This window comes from Diachasma alloeum, unplaced genomic scaffold (genome assembly GCF_001412515.2).
Source record: "Diachasma alloeum isolate Michigan unplaced genomic scaffold, Dall2.0 Dall_scaffold_00365, whole genome shotgun sequence".
NCBI lineage: Eukaryota > Metazoa > Arthropoda > Insecta > Hymenoptera > Braconidae > Diachasma > Diachasma alloeum.
Genome location: NW_021680504.1, coordinates 167810 through 192597, shown reverse-complemented (window position 1 = coordinate 192597; position 24788 = coordinate 167810). Strand labels below are relative to the sequence as shown.

The following is a 24788-nucleotide window of genomic DNA, read 5'->3' as shown; positions in this document are numbered from 1 at the left end:
TCTTTCTATTCTAGTCCTTCGCCACTCTTCACATTCAAAAACAGCGAATGAAACCCAAGTGAAAGTTTCAATCACAAATTTAGTTATTGAAAATATTCTTCAATTTCCCTTGCGGTAGAACAGATTAAATCGATCTAGAAAGTCGTGCACTAAAAAATGATTGAAACATTTTGCAACTATCACTGTCATTCTTTTCTTCAGCTGCATTCACAATAGATAAGATGAAATTCACTGAGCCAACAAAGGGAGCCCAGCAAATAGTAGAGTTACACTTGGCTTCCCGCCTCCTCGTCTCCCAGTTGAAAGGTTAAACCCCTGGTACTCGTATAATGGCAGATACCCCGAAGCATTGTACGCGAGGATGCGCATGCGATGATGCCGCTCCTCTCGATTCACCATCTTTTATTCAATCTTTTTTCCGCTCACTGGATTACAGCATGATGACATTTTCACTTGTTCCTCATTCACTTTCCTCGGCTCCTCTTTAAAATTTTATATCTGTGCTCGATGAAACATGGGACCTACGTCTGAAGCTCTTATTTCATTTATCGGAGGTGGAAGGCGACGATGTGGGACAACGAGAAATTTTAGAGGTGTACAGAAATTCAGTAGCGAAGCGATAAAACGATTTGAGACCACTCAGTTCTTCACTGAGTTTTCTGAGAATATCTCCGAATCTGAAGCGGATAACGAAATTCTCGCAAGGACCTTCTTTCTAGAGCGAAGTAAGGGCTACAAAAAAGGTTATGACAGAATTTTTGATATCTGCCTTAGATATTGAGATAATCATTAAAAACTGACCAACAATAAAAATCGACGTTAACCGTTTTACCGCTTCGCTGCTGAATTGTCTTATCCATAAAGGATTTTCTACTTTCGAGCTTGAAAATCGAATAAAATTAAGGCTTTCATGTTGAAGACATTAGAATTATTGATATTTAAATAAAAAGTCGAATTCTCGAACTCATTCTGAAAATTTAACATTACATTACATCGTTTTATAGATGACGTATAGAAATTGTCTTACCTATAAAGGATTCCCTACTTGCGGATTACAGGCAGAAAGATGGCTTATTTGAATTAAGTAAACTTTATTTAAATCAAATAAATCGTTTATTTAATTCTAATAGAGGATTTTTAATCAAATATGAATATTTATTGTCACATCAAGTTTGTCTGACCCATAAGTAATTTTCTACTTGTGAATTATCCTCAAATCGCATTTCAATTAGAAATATTTTCAACGAGAGTAGAGAAATATTTTATGGAGACAGTTTAGTGATAATTAAGTCATTGAGTAATTAAGAGGGACATTAAGAGGAACATTAAATTCGGAAAGAGCTTATGGAATTTCCAGTTCCAGGTACAATGCAAGTGAATTGAAATATCACAATTTAAAGTAGAAATACAACGGAAATTTCACAACTTCCAGGAATTTTTCATCCAATAAGAATATTTATTGCCAAAACAAATTTGTCTGACCCACACGTAATATTCTACTTACGTATTATCTTCAAATTTTATTCAAATAAAAAAAGTTTCAATGAAAGAATAAAAATATTTGAATTCGTTGTGCCGAAAAGGAGATTTCATGAAGCAAAACTAATAGTCATTTAGTAATTAAGTAATTAACAAGGAGATTGAATTCGATTTAGGAGGTAATGGCTCATAAAATTCCAAGTTCCAAGTAGAACTGGAATAATGAGACAGTTTCAAGTCGAAATAGGACGGAAATTCCACAACTTACTGGAATTTTTAATTAAAATCTGAATATTAATTACCAAAACGAATTCGTCTTACACATAAAGGATTTTCTACTTGTGATTTATTATCAATCTTAACGAGAGCAAAAACTAATCTGGATTAGTCTTTGAAAAAAATGCATTTTATGGATACAGTCTAGTAGTAATCCAGCAATTAATTAATTGAGAGGGGCATTTGATTCACGAAAAAAAACTTAGACAACTTAGAATTTAGGTAAAAAAGAGATTTTCTAAAATTTCAGTAGAAACACCATTTGCGGAAGAATTCCGGGATTTAAAATCATTTATTGATTTGAAACATCAATCTCCAAGTCCACGAAATGTCAATCATTTCCTACTAATGCATCACCCATAAATAATGGTATTACCTCGTCTCTATAACAAGTTACTTCTCTATAAAAAAAATTCCTCTAATTCCTTTTTCCCCACCCACCGAAAATTCCCCTGAAAATTCCCCCGCTTCCTGTCATAAAATCACGGTAGATTTGATTACGAAATATCCACCGTGTCGCGGTGATAAAGGTCAAATAAAAAAAGGCCGCCCCTGAAGATAAATAAAACCCCAATGAAAAAATAGTGAACTGACAGTCACGTGTGGGCTGCACGATGTTAACGCTGTCGGAACACCGTATCGAGCCGACGGTTAGAGGCGTTTTGAACGGTAAATTTTGATTATCCAATAACTCATTGCAAATGCATCTAATTATGGCCACGCAGGAAGTGTTAGTGCTTCTTTCTTCCCCACTCCCTCCCCAAAGTTACTTTTCACCTATTCGACAGGTGCGTCGTAGGTTCTAAATATTTTCACTACTCACTTTTATTATCCCACAGGCGATTAACCCGCCGCATGAAAATGAGAACCGCCCATTAAATAGTAAATGTTTCATTAAAATTCACCAGAAATGTCAACTGGTCCATAAAACCTCAGCAAATTGACATTCATTTTTTATCCCGTTTTATTTCACATTTGTATTTTTCAATATATTCAGTGAATTTATTGCGGAGACAACGATAAGATTACAGTTTTGTAGAAATTTAATGGTAAACTGGCTATTACGAGAGTTAATCGACTTTTAATTTCACTTTTCATGCCTTCATATCCAGTTATACAAATTACTTTAATTGGTTTGCATAATAAAGTGAAATTTTGAATGATTCAATCGAGAGGAAATGAAAACGATGTGACGAAAAAAAATTATAATATTCGTAATGAGCAGTGGTTTGTTTGTTTGTTTGTTTTCATTGTCACGAAATTTGGACTTTCTCAATTTCAGGACTATGCGAGGAGATAACAGGCCAGTCCAACATCATCCTAGACATCGAGGAGAGTCGAGGCAGTGGTGAGTACATTAGAACCCATGAAACCATGGGGTTTTTCAAATTCACTCGGCGAGCGGTTCTATGAATACTCACATAAAGTTTAGAAAGGTGCCAAGCCTCGTCGCGTCACGGTTGTAAGTACATGCTTACGTTAGTGCACGCGATGACTCTGTCTGATCCCCGAGGACACGGATTTTACCAGTCGTCTTCTCTCTTCTTCTTCATTCACTGCACTTTGATCATAAATTATTCATGACGCAGCTTTGTTAAGCCCTTGTCGTAGGCAACTCAATTTTATTGGAGTACTATATCTGCGTTTCAAAATGCCGCAAATTTCCCTTCTGAGCTGGGAAAATGCACCGGTTTACTTGCATTCGATGAACTTTATGGGCAGCAACGGGATTTAATGGGTTTATTCAGACTGCTAGTGATTAAGCTTCTATTTAAGTTCAAACATGACTTGAAGTTATTGTAATGCGCTCAAAATCAAAGGGGGAAATTCAATGATATCTCCCGATTTCATGACTCCTCGAATCTTTCACGGAAAAAATACCTAAAGTGATTTGAAATTTCTACAGTAATTTTGGAACGGTGATAATTCGTTTTTGAATCAATTGATCCATTTATTTGACTCTAAACCCGAGTCGAATAATTGGACCTGACAAGTTCTACTTAGGTCTTTCCGTTCAGAACTGGATAGGTCTTGGGAAGCCTCTTCCCAAGTGCTTCCGAGACCTTTCTACCTCTGGCTATGTCCCATTTCAGCACTCGTTAGGTATAAGCAGGAGTTGTATTCAGACTTTCCAAATCCAAGATCTGACATTTGGACCCCCGATGAAAATTTTTTTTTTCAATTTTCACTTTTTCCACATACTCTTGAGAGTTCTGGATAGCCCGTCGCTTAAATCATTGGAATTAACGTTGACCCGGCTAAAAAATTCGATTTTGGCGAAAGTCGACTTTCCCCCTGAAAAAATCCAAGATCTGACGCTTTGGCCCCCGGTGAAAAAAAATTTTTTATTTCAATAATTGTCAGAATTGTTAGAAAATACAGAATCAACCTTCACTTGGCGAAAAAATTCAATTTTGGCGAAAATCGACTTTCCCCCGGGAAAAATTCAAGATCTGACACTTTTGCCCCTGGTGAAAAAAAAAATCTTTATTTCGACATTTCTGGCGCCTCCGAGGGTTTCATTGGCACTCGAAGAGCCAATAAATACGGAATCAACCTTCACTTGGTGAAAAAATTCGATTTTGGCGAAAATCGACTTTCACCCTGACCCTTGACCCACCTGAAAATGAACGTTTTTTTTCGTCTTTTCTGTCACCTCCGAGGGTTTCATTGGCATCAGGGGGTCAATAACTACAGAACTAACGTTCACTATTTTTTATTTAAACACCGCCTGCAAACGGAGATATGAGGGTGGCTAAAATATATTCTGCAACCCTCTCTCCTCATTGGCTACAAATTTCAACCCTCCGCATACATGCCTTCCCCTCCACCCCCTCGTGAAATCCCGCGGTCTCGGTAGTATAGAGGAGGACTTCTCACGACCGAAAAGAATTGAGGATTCGGAAGGTCTCCGGAAAACTTCGTCGCAGAACTGATTAGGACTTACCAGGTCAATCTACGGTTTGGAGAGATCTTGAAAGACCTGAACGTCCAACCAGAACCAAATCCTCGACTCGGAAAAGAGGATTTATTTACTACTCAACATGAATTCTCCATTGTATATATAAAACCTTTTTATTGAAATAAATATGAATTCACCAATTATCAACAAAAATTTTGTTGAAATGATTTAAAAAATTTCAAATAGAGACTTGTATTCGATTCAACTACGTTATTTCTCTAGATTCCATACTTGAACGTCAAGAAATCCCCAACAGTCTAAACTCATACTTATTCATTCATTTATTACGAATTCCGTTGTAAAATAATAGAAAAAGAAATCACCTATTAAAGAAGAATAGGAACTCCTCTCACCGTCGCTCAATCGTTCCAAAATGCAAAACTATTGACAAAGAATCCCACCCTAAACTTTATCGATATTCTTCATTAATCCCTCATCACCATTCAAATTTATTCATCGGAAAGGCGCATCAAACTCGCCAAATTAATTCATTCAAACCGGAATCACAAAGTGAATGGATTTCCTCCTCCGATTTTTCCAATATCGTCAAAGTTTTTCCATCAAAAATAAATAACCCGATGAGTAAGGTGTCACTAACGACTTCAGACGCAATTGGGTAGCTGAAAACCCCCATCCGAGAAACATCAATTATCCCCTATACACTCGATTCGATGGGGCTTCGCATGAGGAAGTAATTTTCCCTCGCTGTGCAATGGGTGCCAGAATGCAGTTTTACGATGTTACTCGGATACAGTGAACTGGGCCCCATCATTCCACTCGTGATATACCTGCCCACCACCGTGGCCAGCTCGTTTGTTAAGTTCGATCATAATCTAGAGCTCAGCTGCATCAGCAACGCCATTCCACATGCTGATGATCATTAACTTCTGCTGATCCATCAGGAGGTAGCTCATTAAAAGTTAAATCAATATCTGTTCGTTTCAGATAATTTTAGATTTTCAATAGGTTTTGATGACAGGTCATCATTTATCGTCAATTCACTTCGTATTTCGAGGGATTTTTCATTAGTTCAGTCCGAGGTATTGTTAGTTATTGATAAAACTGACGTCGAAGGGATTTTGCGAGTGCATGGTCATCGGAATTCAAAATTGGAATTAAATAGATTCGCCTACTCTCATTTTATCAAATACTAGACTTTTCTTCATGCAAATCTCAAATGTATTCAATTCCATACATTTATGAATGCATTATAAAAGTGAATCATACATTAAAAAATCGTAATTAATAATCAAGATATAATAAGTGAAAAATTAGCGAATAATTTAAAATTTTTATCAATTTTTTGTCATTGTCAAAGCGACCCGATGGATACTTCTAATTATGGAAAAATAAGGGAAGTGTTATGAATAGATTTTTCATAAAAGTGGACATTTTTCGTGAATTATTCAGAAAATCCGAGAATTCTCTAGAAAACTGAATAATTTTATACATTTTTTTCAAGCGAAAAAAAAACAGACACTTTTCTAAAGTTTTCTAAGGAACTAGAGAATTTTCTCATTAACTTCTGCCGATCCATCAGGTGGCTCGTTAAAAGTAAAAGTTTAGATTTTCAATAGGTTTTGATGACAGGTCATCATTTATAGTCAATTTATAGTCAATCGTATTTCGAGGGATTTTCCATTAGTTCAGTCCGAGGTATTGTTAGTTATTGATAACACTGACGTCAAAGGGATTTCGCGAATGCGAAAATCTCATCAGCGGAATTCAAAATTCGAATTGAATAGCCTCGCCCACACTCCCATTCGCCTTGAACCGAATGTTAATCGTAAATTCGGGAAAAGAATATCTACCTTTCAATACATTTCAGTTTTATGGGGGTTTTTATCAAATACTAGACAGGACGCGCGCACTGATTCCTTTTCTTCATTTAAATTTCAAATGTATCCAATTTCATACGCTTATGAATGCACTATAAAAGTGAATCAAGATAGAAAAAAAATTCAATGATGAAGATGAATAATAAGTGAAAAATTAATTAAAAGTGGATAATTTTCTTGAATTATTCAGAAAATCCGCGAATTCTCTAGCAAACTGAAGAACTCTGTCAATTTTTCTCGAATAAAAAAAACAGACATTTCAAAAAGCTCACGAGATCAACTGGAAAAAATCCGTAAAAATATAGTCCTTCATTTTTTGCGAAAGCCAACTTACGATATTTTCTCTTCATAGTTTCCAAAATTTGGATGAAATCATTTTAATTCCGCAAAATCCATTCCTGCAAAATTTCCAAAACCATTGAGACAAAACAATCACTCTTTTTGTCCATTTAAATATTGGCCTCTGAGATAAGAAATCTATTTTCAATCAGAGAAAATCTGTATCTCCGTAATAGAAAGTTTCTTTTATTTTTCCTTCTCCTTTTTTCACCCCATCATTTTTTGTTTCATCGACACAGCATACGACCAACCAACCGTGCCAGAGGAGCTTCCGGTCTCGGGGAATCCGTACAATGAGACCACCCTGGAGTTAATATTCCCCGGTAAAGCGCCCCTCTTCACCCTCAATGGAAAAAAACTGCGTCTGCTGAAGCCATTAGACAGAGACAATGAAAATTTGTCGCACGTTGTTTTCCAGGTAAGGAAAATCACTTCCTCAGAGAGTGCCGTTCGCGTCTTCTCCGTGTCCGAATAGATCGTTCCATTTATTTAATTTGTAAGCGTAAAAAGACACTTATATTTCATCAAAGTACTAATGAATTACTCTGGAAAGAAAATGCCCGTTCGTGAATGTAATATACGTAATGTACCGGCTCTGTCTCTCTCAGACGTTCTAACGGTTCATGAATCTCGTTATTTTGCCCCATTCTAGAGAGTCATATTTTTTCCCTTCCTCTCATCGCAGCTATTCTCCGGAGACAAACAGCAGGCAGGTGGCTGTCTGCTGATGCCAGTTCATGCTTAACAAACCACCTGATCGAAATACACTGACTTTGATGAATAAACACTTTTCTTTGGTCATTTACAGTTGGCTTGCACTGTTAAATCAACGAATAAGAAGAGAATCATTCCAGTTATTGTCAGGGTCTCTGATATCAACGATAATGCACCCAAGTTTGTTAACACACCGTACGAAGTTACAGTACCTGAGGTGAGTTTACTGAACATAAATTGGATAGTTGGTTTTATTATTTTTAGGGGCGCGAGAAAGGAATTGAGGGAAGGGAATTCAATTCATCGAATTCGTCACGAGTATTCCGGTTCTACCTTTTACCATTAATAAAGTGATTGTAGTCTTTGAAGATTCAAAAATATCGTTAGATGATGGTGATGATGAGAATTATTATCGTCCTGAATATTATTCTGTATTCAATTATGGCCAATGAAGACTTGATGGATCGAATCGTCATGCGGATTTCCTGAAGGGAACTTTCAAAATGTTCGATAAGATTTTTTTTTCCTTTTCGAAAACATCAAATATGTAATAAAAATGGCTGATGGTTTAAAAAATTACAATACTTCAAACTTCACTGAAAATTCAATGAATTCTTAATTTTTTCAGCAACAGAAATATGAGAATTTCGCAATTTACAATTGCAACCGCAATATTCAGTACGACATTACATTGAATTTTCAATTGAGCAGGCATATTTAATATTGATATAAACTTCATATTTCCGATCACTTAAAAACATGAATTTATTTACCTAAACGTCCCTAATTTCTAATCAATAAATTAATCATGGAATTGAAATTAAAACTATCCATTAATTTTCCTACAAAATTACGATTTCCAAATTCCGAAATTTCCTGAAATATCAATGGAATAGTCACTCATCAGGAATATCATCTGAAAATTTCCAACAGTGTAAATAATTCAAAACGATGCCTTGAATTTGCAGAATCCCATCGGAAAACGTGTACCACCCTTCGCCAATTTGAAATTGAATAAACATATGACTCATAGATTGCCCCTCACCACAGAATTCTTAATGATATATGACTCGAGCTCATAAATAGCAATAATACTCGAGAGAAAATAGACGTAACACCGATTAAAAACTCAATCACCTCAATTCCGGAAGCTGTATCACTCTTCCACTCTGGATTACTTTTTAACGACACCAAGTAACGCCTGACGCGATGATTCCGATGTCGACTGGTGTAAAATCATAAAAATACGTAATGAGAACGTCATACCCTCGAGAATGTCCATGGAAATCCAATCTATGGGGAATGTCCACATCTTCGACAAACGATTGCTGTGAAATTTGCTCCTGAAATACCGTTTTTCAGGGGTTAAACGCAACAATTATTGACATTTTATTAGTATCATCAAGTGCTCTGTTAACTGTTCCAAAGTGTTTAGATCGTTAAACCGGGTTCTCCAGGTGATTACCGGTAAAAAGCGCAGTGATTACACCCCGGTGCCATCCGCCTTCACTCGTAAAAAAATGAAAACATCGACTGTCTCCCGGTGAAGACTATCGCGAAAGAAAGAAAACCCGACGTTGTGTTTATGCCCGAGTTTTTTACCCTCTCGCAAAATTGTTGCATCACGAGTTTAATTAGCCGTGAGAGGGCGCGTAATTGCGAAATATGTCTGAGCATCGTCGCTTGGCACGTGGAATGATTTTAACAAGGCATAGCCATGGGATGACGAGTTATATACAAAGTAAAATATAGACACAAAAAATTATGAAATTCTATCGCCTTTTCCGCATATCAAAGACCGTTATAATAGAATTGCGCTGAGTTTCGAGTCATTACGAGGGACGATGTGTATACCGGTTTGCGGTTGCCACAATTTGACGCGCATTCCCACGTCGGCAAAAAATCATCCAGGGTGGCGGAGGGGAGGGGGGGATTATAAAAGTTGTTTGGATGACGTTCGGGGGGAGGAAGTATTTCATTCTATTTACGGACGATTTATTCCATTGTGAATTAGTTTGGAGAACTTTAGGATTTATTCTCCTGTGATAATTAATTTTGTTTATTCACTCGGAGCAATTTTTTTTGTCTTGTCGTAAAAAGACATTTATTAATCTCATGATATTAATTGACATTCTTTGTCAATTAATATAATTAAGTTATGGAAAGCAGAAAGTTTGAACTGATGGGAAAATAATGTCAGTTAATAACGCATGCAATATCATTTTTTATTATTAAATTTGGTTAAACGACGTTCAGGGGGGGGGGAGAAGTATTTCATTCTATTTATGGGCGATTTATTGCATTACACATTTGTTTGGAGAACCTTCGGATATTTTTTCTTGTGATAATTAATTTTGTTTATTCACCCGGAGCAATTTTTTCAATTAGTTTCACGCATGCGTTCAAATTTTTTGTCCTGGCGTAAAAATGAATTTTTCTTTGTCAATTAATATCGTTAAGTTATGGAGAGCAGGAAATTTGGACTAATTGGAAGATAATTGCAGTTGAAAAACGATGCAAGATCATTTTTTATTCTTGAATTTGATCGAATGACGTTCAGGGGGGAAGTCTTTTATTCCATTTATGGAGGTTTTATTTAATTGTGGATAAGTTTGGAGAACCTTTGGATATTTTCTCCTGAGATAATTAATTTTGTTAATTCACTTGAAGCCATTTTTTTCCAATTAGTTTCACGCGTGCATTCAAATTTTTTGTCCTGTTGTGAAAAAGTAATTTTTCCTTGTCAATTAATATCGTTAAGTTATGAAGTTAAAAACGTATGCAATATTTTTTTTATTATAAAAGTGGGTTGGATGACGTTCAGGGGAGAAGTATTTCATTCTATTTATGGAGGCTTCATTTAATTGTGGATAAATTTGTAGAACCTTCGGATATTTTCGTTTGCGGTAATTAATTTTGTTTATCCACTCAGAGTATTTTTTTCAATTAACGCGTGCATTCAAATTTATGCTGTCGTAAAAAGAACTTTTTCTCTGACAATTAATATCATTAAGTTATAGAGACCCGAAAATTTGCATTAATTGGGAGATAATTGCGGTTAAAAACGCACACAAGATTATTTTTTTAGAAATCGTCGTTCATTCCAATGTTTTATTCGCAATCTTTTAGAAATTTCTGGAATTTAATGAATAATTGCATTTCAATTTTTAATGTTGTGAATTTGATTCCAATTGTTAAGCTCAACTCGTTTATTAAATTTCTCATCCATCCTTGAAATTCTACATGTAATTTTCCAGCACGGCGAGTCTAACTAAAGAATCCCTCGTAATAATTAACGACTGCAATAAATGACATTAAAAAAAAACTTTTTATTTCCACATGAAATTTTCAGTTGTATTGCTTCCTGAGGTTTTATATAAAAAATTTCTTTCATCCCAATAAACTCGATCTTCCCCGTGAAATGAAACATTTTTATGGATCCACTCGCTTCTCGCATAAACCCAAGATGAATAATTTTGTTTTATTGTTCTCAGCTGACACCAGTTGGCTCGACGATATTCCAGAATGTTGTTGCGACAGACGCTGACGCTGGTGTCAATGGACTCGTGGAGTACTCGATAGCGCCTGGTGATGGAACTGGAATTGGCAACAGCAATGGCGTTGGAAGGGATAGAATAACAACCGCCGATGGTTATGGCTACTTCAGCATTAATTTGCCACATCAGGGACAAGTCACGGTTAATCGTACCCTGGATTTTGAGAAAACGCAGAGATATCTAGTGACTATACTGGCGTCGGTGAGTGTCACCCAGAATTTTTGTAAAGTCCTCAACAGGACGAGTTCCAACTTTACGACGGACCGAAGTGAATTGTCAATAAATCTTTGAGGCTCCTGGATATTGTCCAGAATTTGGGTAATTGCGTCCAATCCAGTGGAAAATTTTGGCGAAATTCCAAGTTCAAAACGTTTTCACGGGATTCCATTTTTCACTGTGTAGAATTTAAATTTTCCGAGGCATTTTCCGCGTTCTCGATGCTTTTATTATCTTGCCCCTCGAGATGATCAAGTCCCTCACATTTACTATGCAAAGACCATTTCAAATTCTCGGTCTTTCGAGAAGATTATCCTTGAAGTCTTGTTTAGTAATTATGCAGTGGTTTTCCGAGAATTTTTAATTGCTCTTTACACTGGTAGAAAAAACATAAAATCTGATGGACAGTTGAGTAGTAACTCGTAGGAGAGTGACATTGAATTCATTTCAGGGGAGAGAAAATGAAATTTCAGGATTTCAAGGATATCCAAATATCTATTACAGTTTGGTACAGATCAGACTATAGATTCAAACATTTTCAATCATGAAATTAGCCAATTAAATTGCATGAGAAAAATTCTGAAAAACGTTATGAATACTCAGCTCATTAAAATTGCATTTTGCATAGAATTGTTATTTTTTTAAATATTCGTTGCTTATTAATGTTTTTATGCATGAATTCGATTTCTGGTAAAATTCTGGATATCAGAATCCGCAAACCGCAGATCTCCCGGTCCCTCCACCGCCGAAAAGAAAACCCGCGAAAAAGAAGATCAAAAGAAAACTAAAATCCCAACCGGAGTCATGTACTCTGGATCAGGTGTATATTTTTCCCCCATTCCCGGAAGGATTTACACTTGAATTATGCATTAGAGCTCGCCGCATAGAGCGATGTTATCTCGCTCGAGATCCAATTGAGAGGGAAAAAAAGGTATCTCTCCGACTCAACATTTAAAACTCGAAAACCGGTGCTGATGACATTGGTCATGTGGGCAGCACGTGACTCACCACCGCCATATTAGAATCGCCAACCCCCCTCCCCTCCCCCCATTATCAGACTCTACAGGTGTATTCCCTGAAATGATCAGAATTCATTTTTCCGATCGCGGAAATAATTATCCCTGTCATTACCATTCATCCTCATTTATTCGTTGGTTACCTGTAAAACTCAAAATGAGACACGATGACTACTGCAAATAACCTGAATGCACGCACTCCAGTCGTAGATTATCCAACTCGTCCAGCATTTCCATTTGCATATCGCTTCCCCTCGATATTTTATACTTTGTCTCTACTCCTCTCAGCTCATTCAACTAATATTATTTAACTGCACCCGATCACGTGGTACTGTTTATGCATCGAGGCAATGTAGATTAGACATCGTCACACACAGGTACCCAATAGTGCATAATTCCTGGCGATCTGGCATTTCCATTTGCTGATATGAAGCAGAACTAGCGTTTTATGAAATTTCTTCCCCGGTGCGTTTATTTTTCCCTCTCGCACCACTTGGATACGTGATACTTTGATATATTTATTGTTATTACAACATCCTTAACTCGTGACTTTATTATTCAGAAAAGCAGGCCCCGGGCATCTGAATATTCTGAATTATTAGGGAGAAGTTTTATTTGCTTGTAAAATGCTGACTTTATTTCTTGTTTCTTTCGAGCACAAGGAACAGAAATTCTTGATTTGCAGGAATGTGCCACTGATTTTTAGGAATCTATTACCAATTATTGGTGATAACAATGATTGGTAACAGACAATGAATATAATGAATGTGGACCTCAGTGTAAAAATACAAAGTGAAATAAAAGGCGAATTAAAAATTTGTGATGAGTTCCTGAAAATCATTGATATTGTTGCGAACAATTTGTGACAAAATGACGAATCTTCACAATTTCACAATCGCGGATTCCTAATACATTGTTGAACGAAATATTGAAATTTGTTGGACACTTGACTAGCAATTGCCAGGAGTGACATTCGATTTGTTTCAAGGGATAGAAGTCATAAAATTTTAGATTCCACTGCAATCTCAATAAAATTATGAATTTTCAGCAGTAGAAAAACGAGGATTTCCCAATTTACTTGAATTTTCGATTGAAACAGGAATATTCAGTTACGAATTACACGCAATTTTCAATTAATTGTAATTCAAGAGTACTATTACTTGAATTTTCCTGATTTCTATCAATTTTCATGGAATAATTTAACTGAAATTTACAGTTTCCATTTACTTCTGACGAAAAACTATGTCCATATGAGAATATTTAATGGAGTAGAACGAATTTACTTGAGAGATATTGCCCAACTTGATAGAAGGAAATTTAATTTTCCATACTGCTCTTCACTTTGCCTAGTCCGGAGATTGGTATTAGCACTTTCCTCCACTCGTAAAAATGAAAATCACTACGGAAAAATGTTGTCTCCCCACGAGTAAAAAACCCCCATAAAGACAAACTGGAAATCTACTATCTTCTGCAAAAATTAAATTTTTGTCGCGATCATCAGAAATATCCCTAGAAGAATTCGATGTGTTGGCAGGAAAAAATATAATCCATATTCTACGACAATCATTTGATCTGAGAGAACTCCTTAGGTTTATACTGTAGAAAGAATACATTGACGAGGAAAGAATATTTTTTTCTCAGAAAAAATTGTGCCCTCGAAATTATCATTTGTTCCATTGAAATTATAAGTGTTTATTGCACAAAGATATATCCTACTCAATAACATTCACTTAATAGAATCGGAGCCTCATATAATTCTCTGTAGAACGAATGTATTTACCCGAAAGTCAAATGTCGCACGAGAACAATTACTACTATGAAAATTATCATGTTTTACTGAAAACTTTCTTTTTTATCCACAAGTAAATTGATTCAACACGACAACAGATCTCTTCAGCGAAACATAATTTTGTGTGTATTGTAAATTTTCATCGACGAAATTCCTCGAAATTTCACTGAAAATCAGCGGCATGTCCTTAATAATTGGAAATGCTTCCCTGAAGATCAATAAAGTGTCCCTGGAAATAAAATTTTTTTCCCTCTGTGAGCACTACCTTGACCAAATTCCATGTTTTAAATGTATTTTAATGACAACAGTGGTTGAGCGAATGGGAGCAGTAAAAAACTGTGTATGTACGGGTGCTTCTTTCAACACGGGGATATCAGTGGGCAGATAACCTATGCAGAAACGTTGTGCATTAGTCACCATCTGGTTTTCAACGTTGTTAGATTGAATTTGCACCTATCCGTTACCTTTTGGATTATAATAAAAATTATGAAAAACTCGGGAGTGAATGATAAGGATTGCTCTAAACTTTCACTGAGACACGCTTGCATCGGGTGGAAAACATGTGAAACTTGTTTTGGACAAATTAGCGTTTATAAATCTGCCACTGGGCGCTCCCTTCCCACGCGTTAATCGGCAGTTTCCGTGGGGTCTTTTATAGAGTTCTGGGGTTTAGGGGCAGTTTCTGGGAGGTCTTGGAGGTAGACCAGGTGAATCTATCGAGGGAAAAGCGAAAAATTTCCAAGAGCTGAGGGAATTTGTAGCTTAGGTGGGCCTGATCCGGAGTTAAGTATGGATGCATTAATGGAGGGATATCTTTATGAGGCAATTTCAATGTGAAACTTATTTGGTTTATAATAGAGCCGTTCTATCTGGGAGATGTTGGGAGTTCTGGGCGTATGGTGGGGGGAAAGGACTCATTCGACGATTATTGATAACAGCTCTCAACAGCCTAGGGAATTCGATAGAAAATTCTATTAAACTTTTATTGAAAATTCTATTAGTTTTTGAACCTGTTCTATTGAAGAGTGCCGAAGAATTTTTTTGGTTGTTGCTATGACCCATTATGGATTGAACCAATAACTCCCCAACCAATTCTCTTTCCTTCATTTATTAGAAAAAAACGGAAATAGACGCAAACGTTTTATCCAAATAAATGAACAACTGTTGGGACGATTTTCATTGGAATTCAGTCAGCCCAGAGTTATATCAGGATGCATTTTGGGTAGAAGAAAAATGGAATTGCGTCTTTTTCGATAGAATCATTAAGTTATTAAAAAGTTACTATTTTTCTTCCTTTTTTTCATATTAGTCATGTTTTTTTTATAATTGAATTAGAAACAAATAACATTTTTCGGCGTTTTTCACTTGTTTTATTGCAAAATCTGAAGAACTACTGGGGCGATGTTGTCCTCCCGTTCTTCGTGGTCGTAATTTTTAACTTGAAAAAGTTGACTCCTTGGTTTGTTTGCAACGAATCGATGTACGAAATTTTCATGTGAACAAGTTGTTAAAAATTTCAGGATTTTTTATGCGTACTGCCGTGAAAAAATTTGACAGATAAACCTGGCGAATATTGAAATGTTCAATAGAAAATATTTCATTGAAAAAGTCTATAGAATTCGATTTTACTACACAACTTATTCTATTGGGATATTTTTTATAGAATTTCCTCGGCTTAAATTCTATTGATTTTTTCTATAGAATATTTTCTATTCAACATTTCCATAGAATCAGTTTCAAGCTAATATAAAGTTCAATAGAAATCCGACAGAATTGTCTAGCGAATTCACTAGGTTTTTCCATTAAATGTTTTCGTACGAATTCGAAAATACCGAAACGTAACACAAACCAACAAATCCATAATACGTGATAAATTTCAGTATTAAAACCAATCATGCCTGATGAACGAAATAAATGAGGAAGGGAAAAGCAAAACGCGTGGGTGATATTCGAAATTACCCGGCTATTGATACTCCATCCGTGCAGAGCAATCTTATCACGTGGATCGTAAAACGTTTATGAGGCGATTGCGCAGAATCTTGAAAGACGTTTCCGGAAATTGTCTCGATGCGGTGCGTGTGATGAGGTATCATCTTGTCTGGAAAAACGTAATACATCAATCGATCGACGATCAATTTTTCAAGATTATAATCAAGATTGACTTTTATCGCCGCTGCTGTTGGTACGGTTGAGCAACTTAGAGGTGTGAAACTCGTTTAATTCCCGGAAAAACCAGCCTCCGTGTTTGATCATCACTTGCTCATACAGTTTTTCGATTTATTTAATTTCCTGGGAAAATTACAAATGTCTTGGATGTCAGATGAAGAATGTTTTGCTCGACGGGAAAACAATTTAATATTTTTGTGAAAATTTTTCGAATATTTTGACATGGTTTTTTGAAGTTCATATTTCTTCAATTTACACTTAAAAAATGTTGTCTGGTAATTTCCGCTACAGTCTTTGGAAATTTTTATTGAATTAAAATCATTAAAAATTCAGAATTTCGCGGAAAAATCAAAGAGAACTGTAAATTTCAGTTCCATTTTTCCTTGGAAATGAATAGAAAGCCTGAAAACTCCGGTAAATATATTCTTGAATTTTAAGGACAGTGGCACTGAATGCGATTTAGGGGGAAAAATCATGAAATTTCAGATTTCGCTGAAAATTCAATGCAATTTGGCACTGAATATTCATATTAGATTAGAAATTGAAATAAATTAGGCAATTCTCGTCGTTATGCTGCTTAAAATTCTGGAATTTTCCTGAATTTTCAGTTGAACCTAAAATTTAATGATTTTTATTCCCCTCAATCGCATTCAGTGTCAACTGTTCATTTCAGACAAAAATCTTTGAACACTAGTATTTCTTCGATCAATCAACTCCCCTCAATTCATTTCTTCAGTTCACTCACAATTTTCTCCGAATTTTTTTCGCAATTTAATTCACAAATTCAATAATTGATAATCTTCAGTTCTAAATCTTCGAAGTACTTCAATATCTGCAAGAGAAAAATTTTTTTCCCTCAAGGCAATATTTCCTCTGTTCTGAAAACAGAAAAAAACTCTCGGTGAACTCTTGGTTTTTTGCGGGAATTGGAGTTATGACGCGTGAGAAGTGCTGTCTTAACAAACGTAGAAATGCGAGTGTGGGATGGCCCGAGAAATAACGCCTCGCCTGGGGGGCTATTGTTTATTATGTGCTAATATCAAATATCGGGTAGGTCGGGAGGTCGCTGGAGGACGCCTATAACGGTGGTATCGATTTCAAGACATTCTAGTAAAGACGAATGACAGGAAAATGAGAATTTAAAATGCCTCCGGCGTAAATAAGAAAATGTGATCTTAATAAAGTTCTAGGATGTCGTGAACTAATGAAAATTCCTTCTCCATTTTCCCATTGGTGTATGCATCTACTTCATTTTAAATCATGATATTTGAGTCTGCGAGAGCTTACGTTTTCATCTTACTTCGATATTTGCCGAAGAATGAAAATAACAATAGAAGTAATTATTTTGTGGTTTAATAGGCAGTGACAATTTCAACTCGTGAAATGAAATAGCCAATCCATTTTTTTCACATTTGAACTATTGAAACAATCTAAAATGATGGCATTAAACCTAGTGAAAGTGTTACTGTTCTCAACATTAATGACTCCAACGATTGCAATTGAGGGAACTACTGAATCAACGGTGAGTGGAGACCGATGGAATGCCACCTGGGTCGACGCCCAGCTGATGTCAACGTCATTCTATTCGAGTCAAGCTTCACTATTCGATCAATCTTTCTGCATCCTTTGTTTCCTGAATGCTCACTCCCACGCGTTATCTTATATCCATAAACATCAATTAAATAACAAACGTTATGTCTAAATGATCGCATTTTTCTTTCAATTGATCATATCATGAAAACGTTCTAAGAATAGGGGAAAATTTTACTTATTTTCAGTTTTCGTTCTGAAATTCAAAGATTTTTACTGGAATCGAGAGGGAAGAATTTTTACTGAAATAAAAAATTACATTTTGCACAGAATTGTTATTTCTTTAAACAGTTGTTGTTTAGAAATAAATAATGATAAATAAATCATGAATATATGGATCAATATTTTGGAGGAAAATCGATTAAATAATTAATTATTTAATCGATTTTCCTCCAAAACTAAACTATCTAATTTTTTATTCAAATTAAGAAAATGTTTTTTACGGCTGGATATCGAGATTCAAATTCAGACCTGCAAAGTTTAAATAATAAAATCATTGTAAAATATCTGGAAACAAATGGGGCTCAAATGATAGCACAACTAAATCTTTTTTCATGTGAACATTGTCTTCATTTTTTTCTGTAATTTTTAGCTTGCGATTATTCTGGTTCAAACACAACTTGTTTGAGAAAATATTTTCATCTCAATTTAGGATACCACGTGCGCCACCCAATAATGTCCTCCACTTTTCAATTAGGAATTGTTCTTGAAATACGAAATTTTTTCTCCGTCACACAAGTTTTTTTGCATCGAGATGAAATTCACGGTTTTCCGATTAACTCACTGAATGAAGGAAATAAACAGGAGACGAAATTGCGTCGAGACATGAATACTGGTGCTGACACAAAGGCAGCAAGACAATTGTTCGGACAATATGACCGGGTTACCTAATAATTTGAAACCGCCGACTGGGACTGAAATAACATAGCATCACTGATGCCTCACTGCGGATGATTGGGTTCTCATAATGGAAGATATGTCCCATTGGCCGGCTCCTTCGCCGCTCATCCCCAGTGTTAATTATGATTTCATTTTATCATCAGCCTCTTCCCTATTTTCGTCAAAAGATACCGCAAGGGCCTTCCGTCCGACTATTGTTTAATTTATAAGTACAAGGAACTGGAAAAAGTTTTGTGAGACTCCTTGCTTCCATATCTTCATTCGTTAGAGTACCAATAACCATTAAAATTGTGTAAAAAATATTGATTGAATTTTAAGATTTATTGAAGAATTCATTTTCATTTCTATTTATGTTTTCTTCTGAATTTCAAACCCCATTTGACCCTTGGGTACCGAATATTTTAATAACTTCATTATTTAAACTTTGAAGGTCTAAATTACCTTAATTTTTAACCGTTGGGAGATATTTAAAAAATCTGAAAAAATTAAAAAGTCTACGTTTCAGTGAAGATCCATGAAATCACGATAATTCCAAAACTAATTTTATCGAAATCGTTAAAAATGTGTCAACATCCAAAATTTCATAAAAAATCAATTCCACGCCAAAACAAAAATATTTCTGAAATTTTGTAGAATTTGAATTTTTCATTCAAATAAAAAGTAAATAATTTTTTGCAAATCGTAATATGAAGGACCATCCATTCTTGAAGTTTTGACTTTCACTCACATAATTTCGGCAACAAATTTAATTATTTCAGCTAGTTTTTACCAACTAAATTTTTGAGAATTAAAATTAAAATTAATTCCACATCCAAACAAACATATTTGTGAAATCATATAGAATTTTAATTTGTCACTCATAAAAAGTGAATAATTTTTTGCGAAACGTAATTTGAATGAATTTGAATGACCATCCATTCTTGAATTTTTAACTGTCACCCACATAATTTCAGCAACAAATTAAATTATTTTAGCCAGTTCTTGCGAATTAAAAGTAACGGCTGATCTATCGCAATGATATTCACGAGAATTTAGAGGAAATTGTCATCTGCACGTCCTACTAAATCGACTCTCCCCCGATCTCCTTGTTTTCTTGTCCCCATTATTTGTTCTATAAATCCATCGGGATTCATCGAATACCTCCAAACACTTGTTAAACATGACTACACAATTTTTCTCCGACCCGTTACATCGATTACATCAGCTGATTCGTAACTACAGTTTTGTTTTTTTCATGCGCTACTGGTCACAGCTAATTGGTAACCAATCAATTTGTCATTGCAGGATCGCGCGAGAAATGTCTCTGAGAGATTTACGTCCACTACAACGCTGACGGTCAACATAAGGGACGATGACGATCAGGATCCATCGTTTATCTACACCGGGTGTATGTTGCTGGATGGGGCGTGTATCAACACCGAGTATTCTGCCTCTGTAAGTTCAATTTACTATCCAAACCATTTTCCATTAATTACCTCCCCAGCATTTTACAAATGCAAATTATTCCACTGCAGTTTGAATAGATTTCATCAGCAATCTCTCATTTTACGTTTATTCATTGATTTACTAGCGAAGTTTCAAGTAACGCTCGTGGATTGTTGATGGTTACTTCTGGCTCTCTTCTAATTTGTGGGGAGATAATTTGAATGAATAATTGAGCCAGACTTCAGTGAAAAATGATCCGAGTTGTGGAGTAGTTGAACGAGATAAGTTAATTTAACCTAGAGGATGAATATCTTTGGATGTCAAGGAGATGGAGAAATTTCCATGGATTATTTTCATCACCCCAAACATTTTTTTTATTAATGATCTGTGCAAATCCTTTCAAATAGAATCATTCAACTGTACTCATCACCGAAATTCAATTGCCATTTTCCAATTTTACATTTAAGTTTTCAGATATTCAGTTTTCAATGAATATCTTGGAATCTAAGGGAAATAGCAAATTTTTTATTAAAATATTTTTGATAGCCCTTAATTCGCTCCACAAAAAAGATTTTGACGAAAATTTTGTTATCTCTCTTAGATTCGGAGATATTTCTCAAAAACTCAGATGAGACCTAAATCGACTTGAAACGGTTTAGCGCTTCTATTCACTACTGATTTATAAATGATTCTACTCACAACTTTTGAAGTAATGATGATGTATTATTAACGATCGCTGCAAATCGACATGAAAGTGAGGAGAGCAGCTCTCTCCTAATTTATGTAAAAAATTGACATGGACATTAATAAAAAATAACGTACCAAATTTTCAATTTAATACAATTTAATGAATTGAATGGTTCAGTAATCTGAGGAAATTTTCATCGATCTTTTCAATAGAAAATTATTCTATTCCAATTAAATTCGGAGACATTTTTTGAAAAAATTCTTAAAATATCAGCTTACAAGACGATTCCATCACCCCGAACAATTTGTTATTACTCATTCAACTTCCCTCTACGCCCAGATTCAATTCCCATTTTCTAACTTTACATTTACAAATACTTCTATTCACAAAGTTCGAAGTAATGTTCATGTATTGTTAATGATCCCTGCAAATCGATAAGAAATTAGTACACGGGAGTGAGGAGAGCAGCAACAACCTCCCCTAATTTGTGTGAAAATCATTTGTACGAAAAATTGAGTTGGACACGTAGTCAAAATAAAACCACTGATATGGTAAATTGGTTTGGTTTCCACTCAAGCGTACTAAACATGGCCACTTACCTCTAGCCTAATGCAAGATACGTGTATTCACAATCTGACTCACCTGATCTCATTAATCAGGTATCCAGTGGTGTACTGTCCGGAATACTCAACATATCACCGGAGAAAATTCAGGCCATCGATATGGACAGCATAAATGCGCCAATTCAATACTCATTTTTGAGTGGCAAGCCCGAAAATTATCGTGATTTCTTTGAGATCAATCCAACCACTGGTGCTGTGAAGCAAATACGAGCTGTGGATACAACTGTTACCAAGAAGTTTGATATCATCATCAAGGTAAATGCACTTTCACACTTTATACGGGGAGTTTCGATTGAGTTGAGACGAGTTGTTGGGATACATGGGGCTTCAGTCGCTTCGATACACATAATAATTAAGTTTCTCCTCTCACGAAAGGCTGTCGAAGTGTCGGAAGCAAAACGTTCTACCACGGCGAAACTTACGATTACTGTTAAGCCGGTAGACAGCAATCCACCGGTTATTACTGCATCCGCAGTCGAGGGATTTGTTGATGAGAATGCACCTATTGGAACTAAAGTCATTGACAAGGGTGGGGCCGCCATCAAACTCACCGTGTCTGATGCTGATTTGGTGAGTATATTCCTATTATTCATGGAACAAATGATGGGGGAATAAAATAGGATTTTTTGGAGAGACTTCATGATGATTATTAATAAACCCTTGACTGCTCTTCAACAAATATGTAACTACTGCCTATTTTTTGAACCTACAAATGTCGTTTCAAATTTTCTTCCAAGATCACTTCCTACTTGTACATTTTTGTTGTTGAATGAAGTGATGTTATATTAAAATAGAATTGAAAATATTAGATACTTATCTTCTGTTTCAAAAAATCTTTCATATGAATACTATGAAGTCACAATGTAGAAGCTTTAAATCATCTATAATGTAATCATTTTTCATTATTTAATTTTCATATTCAGCGAGAGAAAAAAGTAATCAGCGAGTCAATATAGACTCGTTGATTACTTTTCATAACTCTGCTGGATATGTTCACATTTGTTTATCGCCCTTGCCGACAAAAATTGCTATATGTATCCATAATTTATTCCACTGCATGAATCCAAACAATTCTTTCAGAACAATCACATCGATGCGACTCAATAATTGCTCGCGATTGCTTACTCACTCTGTGAAAAATGCTTTTTCCAATTCTGGTAATCCCTAGTAAAGCTCCATACGCAGAAACCAGAAATCCATTAAGTTGGAATAAATATCGAGTTTTCAATGAAGAAATATCAAATAAAAACGATTTATCAATTTAAATGAATTGTTCTTCGTGCGCATTTTAAGTCTTATTATCATCACTTATTGTCAATTACTCATCAATCCATTCCTAGAAAGTCACAATGTGGACGTTTCAGATCGTCTATAACGTAATAATTTTTCATTATTTAATTTTCATACTCAGCGAGAGAAAAATTTCCATACAAATCCCTATCAACAAACATGTCAATATGGACTCGATGATTACTTTTCATAACTCTGCCAGATACATGTTCACATTTGTTTATCACCCTTGTCGACAAAAATTGCAATATTTATCCATAATTTATACTACTGCATGAATCCAAACAATTCTTTCAGAACAATCACATCGATGCGACGGAATAATTGTTCGCGATTGCTTATTCACTCTGTGAAAAAAAGCTTTTTCCAATTCTAGTAATCCCTAGTAAAACCCCATACGCAGAAATTCACTTAGTTGGAATAAACATTGAACTCATGAATAAAAATTATCAAGCAAAAACGATTTATCAGTTTACATGAAGGGTTCTTCGCGTGTATCATCATTTATTGTCAATTACTCATCAATCCACTTCACTTCTCACGTGACAGATTATCCTTCCAGTCAAATAAATCAAATTGTTTCTCGTCCACAGGGACCAGAGGATCCTAAGCCAAATTACACGTTCGAATTAACAACTAATTTCTTTTCAATCGATCAATCCGGAACTCTAGTAGTGAACGAGGAGAATCTCGATCGTGATCCACCGAGTCCCGGACGTTTTCGATTTCAAGTTGTAGCGAGAGAGAAAACTGGTGTGGCGGCATCCGCCCCACTGTCATTTGTAGTAACACTTAATGATGTCAATGACAATGCACCTCAACTGCCAATGATACCACCGATTACAGTCCAAGCGGGAGAAGAAGCCAGACGGGAAGTCATTAAGGTAAGTCACTTACCGTTTTGGGTTAATCGTTCTTTTCCCTTTTCATGAATTATCGCACATCCTTTCTCCGGATGAAATACGGTTCATTGTACAGGATCTGGTGAGGCAAATTGCAGGGATTTAGAAGATTCGTTTTTTCACGTTTTGAATTCAATCTATTCTGGTATTAATCATTCTCATCGTAGGGTCTATCCCGCGTGGAGAATCAATTTGATCTCGTTCGATGATATAGGAGCATTGTGGAACGTAATTGAAGAGATTAAAGTAGACGATAAAATATTGATGAATCATTTGTATGAGTATTCAGGTCTTTGGGGGTCGATTTATTGTGGAATGGGAGAAGATGAGAACGGGGCAAACGAACTACCAGGTTTCCTGTAATATTTTCGTAAAGATGGCGTTTGTGGAAATTACTCTATAGTAGAGGCACTCGTTTGCAATTAAACATCAGAGCTGTCATTTAAAGCCCATTTGATTCCGATTGTCCACTATGTTTTGAAATTTTTCCGCGAAGTTTAATTGTAAAATTTTATGATTACCCTCAATTTAATGATTGCCCTAAAATTTGATGATGTTCATAACATCAAAGGTGTAAAATGCTGGTTCGATGATATCGGAGCATTATGGAATAACATCAGGAGCATTATGGAATATAATTGAAGAGATTAAAGTACACGATAAAAGATTAATGAATGACTTGTATGCCTATTCAGTTCTTTGGGGGTCGATTTATTGTGGAATGGGAGAAGATGAGAACAGCCCGAGTCGAATAATTGGACCTGACAAATTCTGCTTAGGTCTCTCCGTTCAGAACTGGATAGGTCTTGGGAAGCCTCTTCCCAAGTGCTTCCGAGACCTTTCTACCTCTGGTTATGTCCCACTTCAGCACTTGTTAGGTGTAAGCAGGACTTGCATTCAGACTTTCCAAATCCTTGCCGGTCCCCGTAATTCTATGGGCCTATATTAAATCTGCGTTCATATCCCTATTTACTCATGCGTTATTGAAATAAAAAATGCAATTATTGTTTTTTTTTTA

At 35.6% G+C, this 24788-nt stretch overlaps 2 protein-coding genes across 2 annotated transcripts in view; both read left to right on the top strand.

Annotated features, from left to right (window-relative positions):
• The first annotated feature begins 514 nt into the window (after positions 1–514).
• LOC107041431 (cadherin-99C-like) lies at positions 515–11456 on the top strand. Its single transcript, XM_015262001.1, has 5 exons — positions 515–725; positions 3038–3103; positions 7134–7312; positions 7703–7825; positions 11103–11456. The coding sequence occupies exons 1-5, from the start codon at positions 515–517 to the stop codon at positions 11454–11456; spliced, it is 933 nt and encodes a 310-aa protein (XP_015117487.1).
• A 3493-nt stretch (positions 11457–14949) lies between these two features.
• LOC107041454 (cadherin-99C) overlaps positions 14950–24788 on the top strand; it is a 24967-nt gene continuing 15128 nt past the window's right edge. Inside the window, exons 1-6 of the mRNA XM_015262035.1 lie at positions 14950–14973; positions 17712–17874; positions 20127–20276; positions 21615–21833; positions 21954–22148; positions 23462–23752. Of these exons, the coding sequence (XP_015117521.1) occupies positions 17788–17874; positions 20127–20276; positions 21615–21833; positions 21954–22148; positions 23462–23752 (942 nt within the window). The 5' untranslated portion in view covers positions 14950–14973; positions 17712–17787. The remainder of the gene's footprint in view (positions 14974–17711; positions 17875–20126; positions 20277–21614; positions 21834–21953; positions 22149–23461; positions 23753–24788) is intronic.